At 51.1% G+C, this 15,954-nt stretch overlaps 1 protein-coding gene across 5 annotated transcripts in view; it reads right to left on the bottom strand.

Annotated features, from left to right (window-relative positions):
* Positions 1-15,954, bottom strand: part of LOC102449812 (adhesion G protein-coupled receptor E3-like) — an 85,186-nt gene that overhangs the window by 24,449 nt on the left and 44,783 nt on the right. For all 5 annotated transcript variants that reach the window (XM_089774821.1, XM_075902267.2, XM_089774822.1 and 2 more), the window contains 4 exons: positions 5,641-5,691; positions 3,563-3,700; positions 2,450-2,605; positions 1,641-1,711 (listed from right to left, as the gene is read on the bottom strand). In XM_089774821.1, the coding sequence (XP_089630947.1) occupies positions 1,641-1,711; positions 2,450-2,605; positions 3,563-3,700; positions 5,641-5,691 (416 nt within the window). The remainder of the gene's footprint in view (positions 1-1,640; positions 1,712-2,449; positions 2,606-3,562; positions 3,701-5,640; positions 5,692-15,954) is intronic.

The raw sequence follows: 15,954 nt of genomic DNA, 5'->3' as shown, positions 1-15,954 counted from the left end.
TAGTGTTCAGGTGACTGGCAACCATCCACCCATCTCTTAGGATATCGAGATTCAGGCCAACCTGCAAAGGCCGATACTGTAAGGATGTGGGTGTGTCCTGGTCACCTAGCTAGTGATGGAAGTATAAGAATGAAGAATCAAAGTCTCAATCTGCCTTTGTGTGGGGCTTCTCTCACCGCGAGAGTCTCAGGCCTTGTTGTTAAGCGAAAGCTTTTGGGTAAGCTGCAGGCACAGCCATAAACTGGGAAACCTACAGTCACCTCCTCACTCATCCCCACCAGTCACACTGAAACAAGGCAGCTTGGGGCTGTAAGAAAGGAGATCCAACCCATCCTCTCCAGATAAAGGGAAGAGCCTGAAAGGTTCAAAGAAAACACAGGCTAGTAGTTTTCTGTCTGGCAAGGAGCCACTTATCAGTAGTTAGGGCTGTGAAATCCTCAGTTCTTTACTGTTTTGTCATTATGCTCCCCGTTTCTCGATGGTTTATCTGTAAGGCGTGTCTGGTTCTTTGATGGTTTCTGTCTGTGGTAGAATTAATTTTGCTGGGCATAATCCACTTAAGGCAGTGGATAAATTAGTTAGATAATCATGTTCCAATATGTTAGGGCTGGTTAGTTAAATTTCAGTAAAATGATTGGTTAAGGTATAGCTGAAAATATGACTATGAAAGTCAGGAGGAAACAGGAAGTAAGGTGGAAGACAAAGGAAGAAAGGAAAAAGGAAAGTGGATTTGTGCTGGCTGGGAGCTACCCCCAATAAACACTGAATTGTTTGCATCTCCGGCATTCGGGTGTTGCTGTTCTCTGTGCATGTGAGAGGGACAAGGGAAGTGGGAGGGTGAAGGGATGAACCCAGGCCTGCCAATGGGGGAGAAGGACAAAGTGGGCAACTGCCCTGGGGCCAGGTGATACAGAAGGGCCTGGAGCTCCTAGCTGCAGCTATAGCAGCAGTGGCAGCAGCTGGAGCCCTAGGCCCTTTACATTTCTGCCAGAGCACCATGTGGCATGCTCTGGGCAGCTCTGAGGCCTGGCTGGGGGAGAGAGGACATGGTGCAGTCCCAGCGGTGCTGAGGGCTGGCTGGGGGGAGAGAGGACATGGTAGAGTCCCAGCGGTGCTGAGGGCTGGCTGGGGGGAGAGAGGACATGGTAGAGTCCCAGCGGTGCTGAGGGCTGGCTGGGGGGAGAGAGGACATGGTAGAGTCCCAGCGGTGCTGAGGGCTGGCTGGGGGGAGAGAGGACATGGTGCAGTCCCAGCGGTGCTGAGGGCTGGCTGGGGGGAGAGAGGACATGGTAGAGTCCCAGCGGTGCTGAGGGCTGTCTGTCTCAGGCTTGCTCTTTCTGCCTAAAGCCCTGCCCAGGAGCATGAAGACCAACCCTTCCCTAGCCCTGCATTTCTCTCTGCCTCCCTGGATAAGCCCTTTAACACCAACTTCTCCATCTCCACCCACTCTTTTTTCTCCACCCTTCTCTGGGTACCGGATCTAGTCCATCCTCTCCATCTCTGTCCATCCACACTGCCCAAACCAGGCGCAGCACACACACTGCCTTAGTGCATTGCACTAACTCCACGCATGCCCATGCTGCCCATCCATTCCCTCCCTTTTTCCCTCCTACCACAGTCTGGAATCACTCGACACGTACGTTCTGGCTGGTGTTGCACCGGCTTTCTAAATTGACTCCTGTCAGACTCTTGAATTGGTCACTGACATTTTCTAGGGAAGGAAGCAGAAAGCCAGTGTTGGGGTCTCTCTTACAAGAATCAAATCTTTACAATAGGATCAAAGTATCATTACACTTCCAGGCACAGAAATGAAACCAGGCAAACTCCAACCAATGACAGAGCTCATGCTAATGGCTAACAAAATTGGTTTATGGGGTCCAAGAAGGGTAAAAAAGCAGGATGGGGGGTGGAGCCTGACCTTATCCTTGAAGAACACTGGATGGGGGGATCCATGGTGAGTGCCCTGAGTTCAGATACCTGCCTGGCAAATGTGAGCGCTATCAGAAGGGACACCTTATAGGACAAGTATTTCCCCCCTCCCCGGGGTGGAAGGCCGAAATAGCTGCTAAATGGACCTTAATGGAAGACAAAGAGAGAACCTGGAGCCTCAGGTCCAACAGGTAATCCAAGATCAGGGGCATTGGTGCTTCCCTGGGGGACACCCCCCATGGAAACGTAGAACGAGGTGTACCGGTAGTTCGGAATAGGAAGCCTAGTCCGAACTACCTAGTTCGAGCCCCGTGTAGCCGCGCTGCACGGGGTTCGAACCAGCGGGGTTTTAAAAATGGCAGCTCCCCGCTTATGCAAATGAAACCCGGGAAATTCAAATCCCGGGCTTCATTTGCAAGTGCGGTATGCCTACATTACCCTCCTAGTTCAAACTAGGAGGGTAGTGTAGACATACCCTTCCATGGCTTTGCCAGGGAGGGCAGTTTGTTGCAACTGGTACCTGTGCAGTTCAAGGTGTGGTTGTCGCCAGGTTTCCAGGAGTTCCCCCCGGGGGAAGAATGGCCTGCTTTGCACCGGCAGCTGTGACTCCCTGGGGTGTTGACGCAGAAGCTGCGAAGGCCACAGATCGATGGGTTTTGAGAACATTCATCTATATCTAAACAGAAGAACAAGGAATTAATTATTCATCACAGTGGCACAAACCGAGAGCAGATGCCCATTGTGCCAGACATGGGGGTGACTGTGGAAAAGGACTCACCAGGCCCCTGGGCAAGATGGAGACTGTTGGCTCTGTGCTCCTGGAAGAGGTAGGGCCTCAAGTGGAAGGGTGAGGCCCAAGGCAGCCAGGCCCCAGGACAGCTGTCCCCCTCTACCTCCAGTGTCAGTGGTACAGGCATAGATGGCATGTCTGTCTACAGTGCATGCTAAGCCCGGGATCTGAATCAGATTTAGCCCAAGCCTTCATGTACAATCATCCCCAAATCAACGTGACTCGTGTCAGCAAGCACCCAGGACTTGTGTCCTAGCAGAGCGTTCAGGCCTGGCCCTGCCATTTTGCAGTGTGGCTGCAGCTTCAGCTGCAGCCTGAAGTCAGAAGGGCCACATGGCCTGGATGTGTTAGAGCAGCTGTAAGTCCTGAGTCCAGCAGTGGAAAGCTCAGGTTAACAATGCAGCGCCACTGCACAAGCAGGGCCTGGAATCCCAGGGTACGTCTAGACTACAGGCTTCTGTCGACAGAAGTTTTGTCGACAGATACTGTTGACAAAACTTCTGTTGACAAAGAGCGTCTAGGCTACACTGAGGTCTGTCGACAAAGCAAGCTGAGGCTTCTGGATAGGGGAGGAGGCGACACTGGAGGTTGGGAGGCTCCATGGACAAGGCGGATGTGGGTGTCAGAGGGCAGAGGGCCGGAGGAAGGGAGCTGTGTGGCAGCTGATCCTGAAGCTATTCTGGCTGGTTGGGTAAGGATCCTTGGTACCATTCCTGTGAAATTTCTCTGGCTGCAGCATCATACCCTCGAGTGGACAGCAGAGTGCTCAGACCCTCGCTTTCCACTGGAGAACCAGCGTTAGCGCCTCACACCCTGGCCCCCTGACCCAGCGCGCATACCTACCTACACATTGCAGTGGGACGTCAGGCTTGCTGCAGAGGAAGTAGCCTGACCGGCACATGCAGGTGTAATTTCCCAGCACGTTGTTGCAGGTGGAGTTCTTGCCACAGGGCGATGAGTCCTGGGGGCAATTCCCAATATCTGGCAGGAAGAAGCCAGGTTGGACATGCAGTTAGAGCTACCAACTTTCTAATGGCAGAAAATCCAGCACCCTTGCCATGCCCTTGCCACGACCTTTCCCCAAGCCCTTACCCTTCCTCACTCCATTCACTCTTCCCCCACCCTTGCTCACTTTTACCAGGTTGAGAAAGGGGGTGATGTGTGGGCGGGATGCAGGCTCTGGGCAGAGGCTGCATGTTTAGGGGTGAGGCCAGAAATGAGGAGCTTAAGGGTGCAGGAAGGGGCTCTGCTCTGGGGCAGGGAGTTGGGGGGCAGGAGAGAGATTGAGGTGTGAGTTCCAAGCAGCATTTACTGCTTGTGGATCCAGGGACGGCAGGAAGCAGCAACACATCCCTTGATTTGGTGGAGGGGCCCAGGGGGCTCCGTGTGCTCCTCCACACCTCCCGTTAGCCATGGTTTCTAGCAAACGGGAGCTGTGGAACCAGCACTTGGTGCAGGGCCACATGTGGATCCCTCCTAAATCCCCTCTGCCTACTGGATATGGCTGCTTCCTCCTGGGAGCCATGTGGAGCTGGGTGGAGAGCCTGCCTGTGCCAACAACTGCTCTGTTAATGGCCTGGTCAGTGGTGTTGGCCACAGCCGCCAGGGCCCCTTTTCGGCCAGGCATTCTGGTCAGAATGCGACTCCTGACACGGCTAGTTCAACTCTGCGCTGCTGCTTCCCAGTTTCATTGGTCGCCCCCGGCTTCACTGAAGGCCAAATTCAGTCTTCCTTGATCTTAGTCACATTTCCAGTTAGTGTCAGTGGCACCAGGACTGGTGTGGCTTGGAAGCCCCATCCTCACACTGTTGGAATGAATGAGCCTGGCACACTCATTTACAGTCAGGGCTGCCCTCATCCCTTCCCCCACCCTCCCTGATACCCTACCCTCCAGGCAGCCCAGCTGGGAGCCCAGCCCATTGTAGGAGCCATGCAGACCCCACACACCAGTGCAGGGGTCCCAAGAAGAGCTCCTGGCCTGTGTCCCTGCCCCCAAGATTTCCACCTGGTCCAGGGCAAGGTGTGTGTGTGTGGGGGGGGGGGGGCTTTGAGCCCCAACCTAGCCATGGTAAGAGCCACGCAGGCAGCTGAGAGGGTCCATGGAACCTCCATCCACACTGGCCAAAGGGAAAGTGGTGGGGACTGGGCAGAGTCTGCTCAGGTACATGGACTGTGGGCATGCGGAAGGTCTGTGGGTCAGAGTCAGAACTGGGTCATAGACAGAGTCATGCAGGCAGCTGTAGGGAGCCACTGGATCCCTCCACCTGTCTTGTGCAGAGGGATGGGGATGCAGTGACATGGCAGGCGGCTGCGTTCAGCCCAATCCCAAGCAGGGGGTGTGTTCCTAGTGCCCTTTTGGCTTGGCTGGGGCAGCGTCTCTGGGGGAAAAGGGGCAGGGTGAGTCTGGAGGGCAGCACACACTTTTGGGAAGGCCCCATTGTAAGTGCTTAGGGCACCCTCTTTCTTGCAAACTCAATGGCATTGAGCAAGAGAGAGAACTGTCTCCCCTTTCCGGCTCCCCCTGACTTAGAATCAGAATCTCACAGTCACATTTGCACTGCACTGTTGGATCAGGGAAGTGTGGATCTTTGAAAGTAGCTATAAACCCAGATCAGCAGGCACAATAGGACCCCTGAATAGTGTAGGTGCCCACTGTCTGTTCAGGGCATGCAAACGGATCCCCACACCCGCTTGCTGTGAGAACGAAGATGGAACCGGAGCGAGCACTGGCCATTTAGTGACAACTCAGCCCTATCCAGCTACCAGTGGAGCATGAGGCTCTGCCGAGTGGAGAAAAGGAGGCACGGACAGAGAGGAAAAGAGATGGGAAGTGCTTTGTCCATTCAAAGCCCCCTCCAGCTGCAGGACACGCAGGGGTTTGGATCTGGAGATTTGATCTAGGTTTCCAGACATCAACTTACCAGCGCTGGAGAAATGTTGAGTCCCCGCGAAGCAGACGAGCCAGCAAACACCTGAAAGAGGGCAAATAACCAAGGATGTTCCTACGATACTGGGCTTTATTCCCATTAAACTGTCAGAGGCTGTACAGCCTATTATCACTCTAGAGCACTGGGGCTGCGAGTTGGACAAGTCCTTACCCTCTTGGTCCCTCTCCTATTTTGACTGTAAGTTCAAGGTGAACTTTGGGACCACAGGAAGGACCCTGTTATTGGTGAAGATCCCTAAGTACCTCCGGAACATCATCTATAGATCATAACAGCAATTATGGGTTTTCAGTGGGCCGAACCCTCTTGTGGGGAGGGCAAGGACCTGTAGAACACCAGGGTTGGAAGGATTCTACACTGAATCTGTAGATGTCAGTAAACATCAGTTTCTCCCTATGTGCACAAACCATGAAAAAAGAATAAGGCATTTGGGATGGGCTCTGGGCTAGGGCAGGGAGTTATGGTGCAGGAGAGAGTGAATTTGACCAAGGGCAAAGGAAAGGAAAATGTTGCTTGAGCACTTACAACACTTTGATTTAAGGATATCTACTTTTCATATTTTGACATGACGTTGCCAATTGGCATTCACAGCTTCAGAGCTTTGGATTTTTCAATTTCAACGTCTACAGCCATTAAATAAATATTGTCTGACAGTCCCATTGCCTGACCCCTCCAGCTTCCCACATTGAAAAAAACCCCTTAGAATCAATAAAATTAAAAAAAATACTTGAAAACAAGTAACCAGTGAATTTTTTTAAGTGTTCTGCTATGCCTACAAACCAGTGAAACTACTGAGCTGCAGCAACTCATGGACTCGCCTCAGTCCTCAAAACCCAAAGGGTACGTCTACACAGCAGAGCTATTTTGAGATAATGTCCTTCTCAAATGGACAACCAAAATGATGAGGGGGCTGGAGCATATGACTTATGAAGAGAGGCTGAGGGATTTGGGTCTGTTTAGTCTGCAGAAGTGAAGAGTGAGGGGGGATTTGATAGCAGCCTTCAACTTCCTGAAGAGAGGTTCCAAAGAGGATGGAGAGAGGCTTTTCTCAGTAGTGACAGATGGCAGAACAAGGACCAATGGTCTCAAGTTATGGTGGGAGAGGTCCAGGTTGGATAGTAGGAAAAACTATTTCACTAGATGGGTAGTGAAGCACTGGAACGGCTTACCTAGGGAAGTAGTGGAGTCTCCATCCCTAGAGGTGTTTAAGTCTTGGCTTGACAAAGCCCTGGCTGGGTTGATTTAGTTGGGATTGGTCCTGCCTAGAGCAGGGGGCTGGACTTGATGACCTTCTGAGGTCTCTTCCAGCTCTATGGTTCTATGATTCTATGAAGGCTGCAGGGCCTTACCACATAAAATCATCTTCAGGCACATTTCCCTATCCCTGCGCACTCTGGCCATCTGTTTTGAGCAGTGCCCACACTTCTGGGGAATTTACACTTCCCCCAGGCAATGAATACAGGCCGCATGGGCGCCCAGCAAAGGGAACATTTTTTAATACCTGGTGAACCAGGCATCGCAGGGTCCGGCTGAGAGACTGCCGTGAACCTGCAGAAAGGTCTGAGGTAATGGTAACTGGAGAATGAATTTTTTTAAACTAATTAACAAACTATTATTATAAGAACAAGAACTATTGAACTATAACTAAAATATGATGGACTTTTCACAGGAAACTCAGATTCACAAAGAAGAGGGAAGCTCTGCCAGCAACTGAGGATGGTTAAGAGGAACTGGCAGGAGCCAGACTGTGCGCGACAATCAAAGGGTGTGAATGGTGCAAGACACTGACCTCACATGCGCGGTCCGGCTGACCAGGACTATTGAAAACCTCTGACCAGTGACGCCGGGACGAGCCCGACACCTAAAGTGGAGCACCCACGGGGACCACTCAAAGAAGAACAAACCTTTTGGGATCAAAGATATTTGGGGCTTTGCATTTGGGACCCAGCAATTTGCAGCCTGTTACATGAGGCTTTTTCTATTATGGCTCCAATATAGCTGCACCTGAGAGGGAGGTTTCTAAGCTTCCAAGGAGGGATGTTCTGAAACAGTTTTCCCCACTAGGACTAGTGGTGGCAAACACAGCTAGTCTGAAGAAGGGATGAACAGGATTATATGACAGGATTGAGGGCAACATCAGGGAACTGACCCAGATGATCCCTACCAGTCCCATGTCCCAAAGATGTTTTGCTAACTAAATCCTCCATTTTGTGATGTGGCTGCTCCAGGTTGCATCAGGAGCAAGGACAGTGGCTCTTGGCCTTTTCAGACTACTGTGACTCTTTCAGGAGTCTTGTGTGCCCCCTTTACCTCACTGAAGAGTTAGCAGCTTATGAAATCAGACATAAAAATACAAGCAGCACAGCACACGAGTACTGAAAAATTGCTCCTTTCTCAATTTTACCATACCATCATAAAACCCATTGAACTATAAACATTGGACTTACAATTCAGTGGCTAGTCCCTAGCACCATGTAAACAAATCATTGTATGAAATTTTAGTTTGTTCTGACTTTGCTAGTACTTTTTAGATCACCTGTTGTAAAACTAGGCCATTATCTAGGTGAGCTGATGTACCCCCTGGAAGACCTCTGTGTACTTCCAGAGGCACACAACCCCAGGTTGAGAAACACAGCTAGGATAAGACTGTTGAGACAAGGGGGAATCTGAGCCCAGTTACAGTGATACCATGGGCCTAAACCCCAGATTTAGGTACTTCTGTGATCCACAGAGCTCCTGCTCAACTGCTCCTTAGCCCTATAGGTCAATGAGGGGCAACCTAGGCTAGTGAGTGGGCCCTGTTCTAGATGGGCCACACAAAGACCCCGACGGGCCACAGGTTGCCCACCACTGATTTAGGTGCCTGAACTCACACAGTAAAACTTTCTTAGGCACATGAGTGGCCCTCCTCCATCTCAGTGGGCCACAATATTATCATAATCAATGGCACTGTTGTGTATTGGGTTGTTGTAGATGTAGATCTTGTTGATATAGTAACAGAGGCTACATCTAGACTACAAGTCTCTTTCAAAAGAGGCTTTCAAAAGAATCTTTCGAAAAAGCCTCTTTTGAAAGAGAGCCTCTAGACTACAAGCAGAATTTTCGAAAAAGGCGTTATAAAGGTATGCCTCATAAAATGAGGTTTACCGCGATCAAAAAAAAAATGCAGCATTTTTGTTGGTCTCAGCCACCGTGTATAAGAAAAAGCTAAAGCATCTTCCGCTGAAGGTAACAAAGATCATTCTGAAGACATACATAAAAGCTACACCCCTATTGGGCACTACTGATATTAAGGTGGAACTCAATGGACAGACTGCTGAATTGCCACTATTTGTGGTTGCCACATAAAAAGTCATATGGGGGGCCTGCAGCTCAGCAGGCTAGGATGGAAGTTTCCATCCTAGCTGTACACAGCCTGATAACCTTCTACCCTATAAGCACAAACAGCAGCTGGGCTTTATCAGCTTTAACGCATGCACGTAAGCTGGGAAACTACTAAGTGGTAAACAAGTTTGACCTCGGTTCTCAGCCCTGTAGGAACGTTGAGAGTGGCATTGGGCCAGTACACACACACCCGGTAAATAACTGTAGTATAACTGGTGTAGGGAGTTCTGTGCACAGTGAGTCTCACCAGGGACCTAGATCTTGGAGGGTGACCTGGATTCCCCCAACTGGAGCCACATCCACTGCGTGCAAGGTAAGAGGAATGAGACTCCCCACAGACTGAAGGGGCATAAGCATTTCTAAGTGCCTGTTACTCTCTTATACATTGCTCTGCCTGTGCTTATTGATGTGTCACTTTGCAGTAGCTGTGTAACCATAGGGCAGCATTAACACTGTAATAGTAGTGACGTAGTGAGATGAATAAAAGCAACTATCCCTAATCGACTCTGTGTGAAGTGAATCCATAATCCTGTTTGGCCATGCCCCTGTGAGTTGTCAGTGGTAAAAGGCCATTACCCAGCCTTAATGGGTAGATTGTGGCTTAGGAAGATCCAGCTAAACTGGGAAGAAATGCACTAGATGACTAAAGAAACAGGTCTGACCAATATATTAAGGAAACACATTGCTGTTTTTGGAGAGGATCTGGGAAGTATGAGGGGAATCACTGTGAAACTGAACATTAAACCTGGCAGCCAACCAAAATATCTGAAGGCCAGAACTGTGCCATATGCCACTGGGCCAAAGGTTGAAGTGGACCTGGAGCACCTAGTTAAAAATGGAGTCCTAATACCAGTTACCCAACTCCAATTGTTACAATATTGAAGAAAGACAGTTCTATTCAGATTTGAGGAGATTTTAACCCAGTGTTGTGTGCTCACATTGATGACCTCTTTGTGGGCCTGGCTGGAATATAAATGAAAAATTTACATGCTTTATTTCAATAATTGTATTTTTAAAAACCATGACGAACAATTAAGGCTGGAGTGAGGGTTTGGGGGATAAGGAGGGGCTTAGACAGAGGGTTGGTAGGTGCGGAGGGGAGGGGGGCTTAAGGCAGGGCAGGGGGAAGGAGGTTGCGGTCTCAGGGCAGGGGGCTCAGGACAGGAGGCTGAGAGATGGGGCTTATCGGGGCTACCCATGGAGACGAGGGTGGTGCTGCTCCTCCCAAGGGGCCGTGGCAGTACTCCCTGGCCAGTAGCTCCTCCCGAGTGGCCAGGGCTCTGCTCCCCAGATGGCAGCTCCTCCCAGGAGGGGGGACGGGAGGAATTTAGGTGTGGACATCTGTCAGGTGGGTGTTGGAGTTCTGTGGGCCAGCCTCAGCCTGTAGCCGGTCAGAGTGGTTCGGGGGGGAGGGGAAAGAACAGCCTCTTGTCTCTTGCTGTCCCTGAAGCCTGTCTTGGGGGGAGGGGACAGCCCCTCCTGGCTTCCAGATGCCCCTGGCCTGCAGCCTATCAGGGGGAACTTTCCCCAACCTGCTGTTCCCCCAGGGAGGGTCTTGCTTGGGGCAGTAACACCCCCATTCTGCAGCCTATGGGGGGGGGTGATCCTCTGTGGATTGGCCCTGCTCTCCAATGACCCCTCCATGGCATGCAGGCTGTCTGAGGGGACTGAGGCTCTGTGGGCTGCCCCTTCCTCCAGTACCCCCCTTGCAAGCTGTCTGAGGGGAAGCCCCCAGAGTCTGGGCCATCTCCCAATCCAGAAACCTACCTTCCCCATGGCCTGCAGGCTCTCTACAGGGTGGGAAGGGAGGGGCTGCAGGTTTGGGGCAGGGGGCACCTTATTGGCATGCTGGAAGGCAAGATGGCAGAGCTCTAGCCCTGCTGTCCACTCTTGGTGCTGCAGCTGCCCCCAGTGGCCACTCTCAGTATCATGTACCGCTCATCTCTGCCCTCCTCCTTCTCTAATATAGACAAACACAGACAGATTAATAATAAATCTACACCCAGGCTAGCTACCAGGAGATTCAGAGATTTCTGAGGCCAGAAGAGATTGCTGTGATCATCTAGTCTTATCTCCTACAGAACGCGGGCCATAGAGCACCCCTGAATTAATTCTTGCTCTGAGTCCAGTCGTTGTGGCTACACTAGAACACGGTTTAGAAATAAACATTCAATCCAGCGATAGAGAATCCTCCACCACCCTTGGTAAGTGGTTCCTGTGCTTAAAGACCCTGACTGCTAAAAATAATTGCACCTTCTGTCCAGTCAGAGGTGGTCTATCTTCAGCTCTCAGCCTTTGGGTCTTCACAGTCTTTTGAGAGATAGATTGAAGGGCCCTCAGTGATTGGCTGGGGCACAGAGGTCCCCTTGGGATTGTCACTTGGTGTGCTGATCATATAACTGAGCCTGCCTACCTGCCCTCTGGAGCCCCACTGCCCTGCCTGTGGGGCCAGAAGCATTAGTCTCCCCTGGCACCAGCACACAGCTGGAATAGCCCCCCCCCCCCCCAACACACACACACACACACACACACACACACACACACACACAGAGCAGAGTAACAGACACAGATAACAGCTCAGCTCTGGGAGGGCTCAATAACAGGGATTTTTCAGCATTCAGGAGCACAGCCCCAAATAGAACCAAACACCCAATAAATCCATCTTATGTTGTATAAAAGTTGTACACAGAGAAAGCTCCTAAGTTCACCCTCATTATCAATTAGCACAGGCGCTACAGTTGACAGGTATCAACTTACAGGGCCATGGCCAAATTATGGCCAGGATTATAGATTCGCTTCACACAGAGTCAATGGGGGATAGTTGCTTTTATTAATTTCATTAGGTCACTACTATTACAGGGTTAATGCTGCCCTATAGTTACACAGCTACTGCAAAGTGATACATCAATATGCACTGGCAGAGCAATGCTTAAGAGTGTAACAGGCTTACTTACCTTCAGTCTGCAGGGAGGCGCATTCCTGTCACCTTGCACCAGGCCACAGTGGACATGGCTCCAGCTGGAGGAATCCAGGGCACCCTCTAAGGTCTAGGTCTCTGTTGAAACTCACCGGGCATTTGTCCTTGTTGAACCTCATCAGATTTCTTTTGGCCCAATCCTCTAATCTGTCTAGGTCACCCTGTACCCTATCCCTGCCCTCCAACGTATCTACCTCTGCCCCTAGCTTAGTGTCATCCACCAACTTGTTGAGGGTGCAATCCATCCTCTCATCCAGGTCATTAATAAGCGTGTTGAACAAAACTAGTCCTAGATCTGATCCATGGGGCACTCCGCTAGAAACCGACTGCCAACCTGACATCGAGCCATTGATCACTACCGTTGGGCCCGACAGTCTAGCCAGCCTTCTATCCGTCTTACAGTCCATTTATCCACCCCATATTCCCTTAACTTGCTGGCAAGAATATTGTGGGAGACTGTATCAAAAGCTTTGCTAAAGTCAAGGTATATGTTCAAAGCATGGCCTAGCCATCAACTTCTTCAGTCTTGGTTGAGACACTTGGCCTATTCCTGGCTGAGTTCAAAAGCTTTGGGTACACAGGTCACCCTCCTGCCAGGTGTTGTCAGCCGTGAAACAGGCCAGGCTCGGTTTTCTAGATGTTCCTTCTAAAGCAGGGGTAGGGAAATGTTTTGGACTTAAGGCCACAACTCAGTATCGAAATGATGTGGCAGGTCAGGAATGCTCACAAAATTGAGGGATTGAGGATAGGAGGGCTCTGGCTGAATGTGCGGACTGTGGGATGGGGTGGAGGTGAGGAGTTTGGGGTGAGGGTGCTTCAGGCTGGCATCAAAGGTTTAGAGAGCAGGGCTGGGGCGGTGGTTTTGACCTGGGGGAGAGTCAGCAGCATGTCCCCACTTCAGCCTCTACATAGAGGCATGGTCAAGTGGTTCTGTGCACTGCCCCTGCAGCTCCCATTGGTTGCGGTTTCCAGCTAACAGGCGTTGCCGAGCTGACACTCAGGGGGGGACAGCTTGTGGAGCCCCCTGGCAGTTCCTATGCATAAGAGCCAGAGGAGGGACATACTGCTGCTTCCGGCAGCCACATGGAGCCTCTGCATATGCAGAGCAGAGAAAGCCCCTGATCCTAGTTCCTGCCTGGAGTGGGGCAAACCCCCGACCTCTCTCCCCAGTGGAGTTCAAGGGCTGGATCAGATATGGTCCACAGGCCATAGCTTCCCCCCCCCCATTATAAGCCCCCTACACAGAAACCTGGGAAAACCCTCTGGCCCACCCAAAGCACCATTGAGGGGCAATATTGCCCCTCTCCAGGGATTTAAGACAAAAAGTTCACTAGGAGGGGGACACGAGAGACTGACCTTGGAAAACCAGGAATTCATAAATCCAGAAATCCTGCAAAGTGACTCCCACTCCCATCAAGCGGCCTTAACAACAGTGTCTCGCCTTAGCAGTGGTGAATGGCTGATGGATTTTTGCCTCTTTTTTAGACACTTCCTTCTTCCCCACTCGCACCCTGTGGTCACAGTTTGGGGGGTCAAAGGAATCTGGCAGACCTGTGCCACACTGTCTCTACCACTTCTCCCAGTTCCGATCATTTAAATCAGAGGGGGGAGACTTTTTTGGGTCGCTGACCCTCAGAAAAATCAGTCATGGGCCACATACAAGTGAGAAGCAATAAAAACCTGAAAAAAAAACAAAAATCTCCTCACTATCCCAAAAACCCTCTCATAGATGTGGCCTCCTACTGAGAAGCTGGGAAGGGGGAAAGACATTCATTTCCCTACCCTCCAGCTCCACCTCAGAGCGGAGGGGTTCCCAGAAGAGAGGGAACCCAACATTTCTTCTGAACTTAGCTGCTGTAAGGTCTCTCCCTGCTCTGCTATGTTATGACCCTCACTTCCGGCCCTGCGGGGTTAGGGCTCTCACAGTCTGTGTTCGCAGCACTAGGCCTCAGATGACCTGAGGTAAATGCATCACAGCAGACCTTGTGCTCTGCTGCTAAACGATGACTGTGGAGACCAAGAACCTTAGTGGGGAGAAAAAGGGATACGCTAGGGGGGAGAAGAGTCCTTCCGTTCAGCTCTGCGAGGGTTAACACAGCATGCAGCATCAACATTTCATTGGTGCAGCCTTATCTCCCTGCCAGAGCTCAGCTCCCCTCTTGGGTTTCTTGCCTCAGCCCCTTCTTAACGCCCTGATGCTGGATGGTGACACATCTTGCGAAAGAAAGAAACTTCCCTCTTTGAAGCCACAAGCCCGGGTGCGAAGAGGCCAAGGCATGAGAACTAAGAAACATCCGTGGTAAGTAGGGGGCTGAGGGTTTGTCTACACTGCAACCAGGAAGTATGATGGCAGCAATCCTAGACATACGTGAGCTGGCGCTGGAATTGTAGTGGAACGCACTGGCTAACCCTTCTGGCATCTTGGGGGAGCCGGAATGACACCTGGAGATGCTTCCATTGCAACTCGCCCGCTGCAACCCCTCCAGCTCTGAGCCAGCTTTATCGAGCTAGATCCCTGCTAACTGGAGTCACAGCTGTGATGTCCTGGCAGCTTTGGTAGCTGCTGTTTAGAAAGACACCCTGGCTCTTGGGCAAGCAGCAGAGAGTCACCTGCTCCTCCAGCGAGCTGTTGTGGGGCTGCAATCCCGTGTCCCTAACTCCAGCATGTATAAGGTCCTGCTATTGTGGGGAACCTATCTGGCCTCTGTACAACTAGGCAGGCAGAGGCGTGCCTGTGGCCAAGGAGAAGGGGCCTGGAGATACTGAGGTCTGCCCGGAGGGGCTATTAAGGAACTGGCAGTGGGCCACTGAGGCCGGGATGGCATGGAGGTAACTGGGTATTCCCAGGACAGAAGAACTGGGGGTCCTAAGGCATAGGGAGGACCCTGGACTAAGGAACAGCAATGACTCCCCCCCGGAAGGGAGTGCGGAGTAAGAATGGAGTGGTCACTGCCAAAGGGCAGTGCCCCGAAAATCAACACCACACCCAAAGGGGGTGCATCAGTGGCAGAACAGCCAGCTACTTCCCCCAAAAGCCATCCTGAGGGAAGAAGCCGTGCAGAAAAAGTGAAAAAGTGAGTGAACCCACTACATCAAATATAAGGAAGGCAAGTAACGGAGTCACTGCTTATCCACAGTCAAAAACACTGCAGCCGCTACAGTGGTGTCAGTGGATAGTTTATGAGAGATTGCATAATGCTTCATGAAAGTATTGTTAGTGGATCATGTTGCTGCTCTACAAATATCTTTTAGAGGAACCCCACGAAGGAAATCTGTAGAGGCTGCTACAGCCCTGGTAGAATGGGCCATTACTGAGCCCGGTAATGGTTTGTTGTGTATAGCATAGCTATACCTCCATTACTGCACTCCAAGGAGGGCAACCCTCTGTCTAAGCATTGGCGTATGATTGATTACTTCATCACCAAACAAAGGGTATGTCTACACTACAGAGTTATTTCAAAATAGTTATTTTGAAATAGCTTATTTTGAAATAACGCATCTACATACAAAATGCATTTCGAAATAGCATTTTGCTATTTCGAAATGGCGCGTCCACACTGAGTGGACGCTGAATCGCATTTAAGGCCGGCTGGAATCAGGTCCAGCAGGGCATCATGTCAGGAGTTACTTTGCGTGGCTGCTGCCTGAGGCTATATGAGGCCTGTGCTTAAAGGGACCACCCTCCCCGGCCCCCCCCTGGACAGCTGGTTCTCAGGTTTCCCTGTTTGCTTGCCTACCTCTATGAGGGACAGCAAAGCATTTTATCTCTGCGTGCTTTGATTCCCCGCACAGCACTCTGCAACATGGAGCCAGAGCTGCCCCTGGGCACTCTGGTGCTTCTTGTGGACACATTGCTGTGAGCATGGCTGCACTTTCTGCAGGCTGCCATCAGGGAGGTCCATCAGGGGGCTGTCAGTATATAGGAGGCC

This window comes from Pelodiscus sinensis, chromosome 31, assembly GCF_052426305.1.
Source record: "Pelodiscus sinensis isolate ZL-2025 chromosome 31, ASM5242630v1, whole genome shotgun sequence".
NCBI classification, from domain to species: domain Eukaryota; kingdom Metazoa; phylum Chordata; order Testudines; family Trionychidae; genus Pelodiscus; species Pelodiscus sinensis.
Note: the sequence above shows the minus strand (reverse complement) of the source record. Positions and strands in the feature narration are given on the sequence as shown.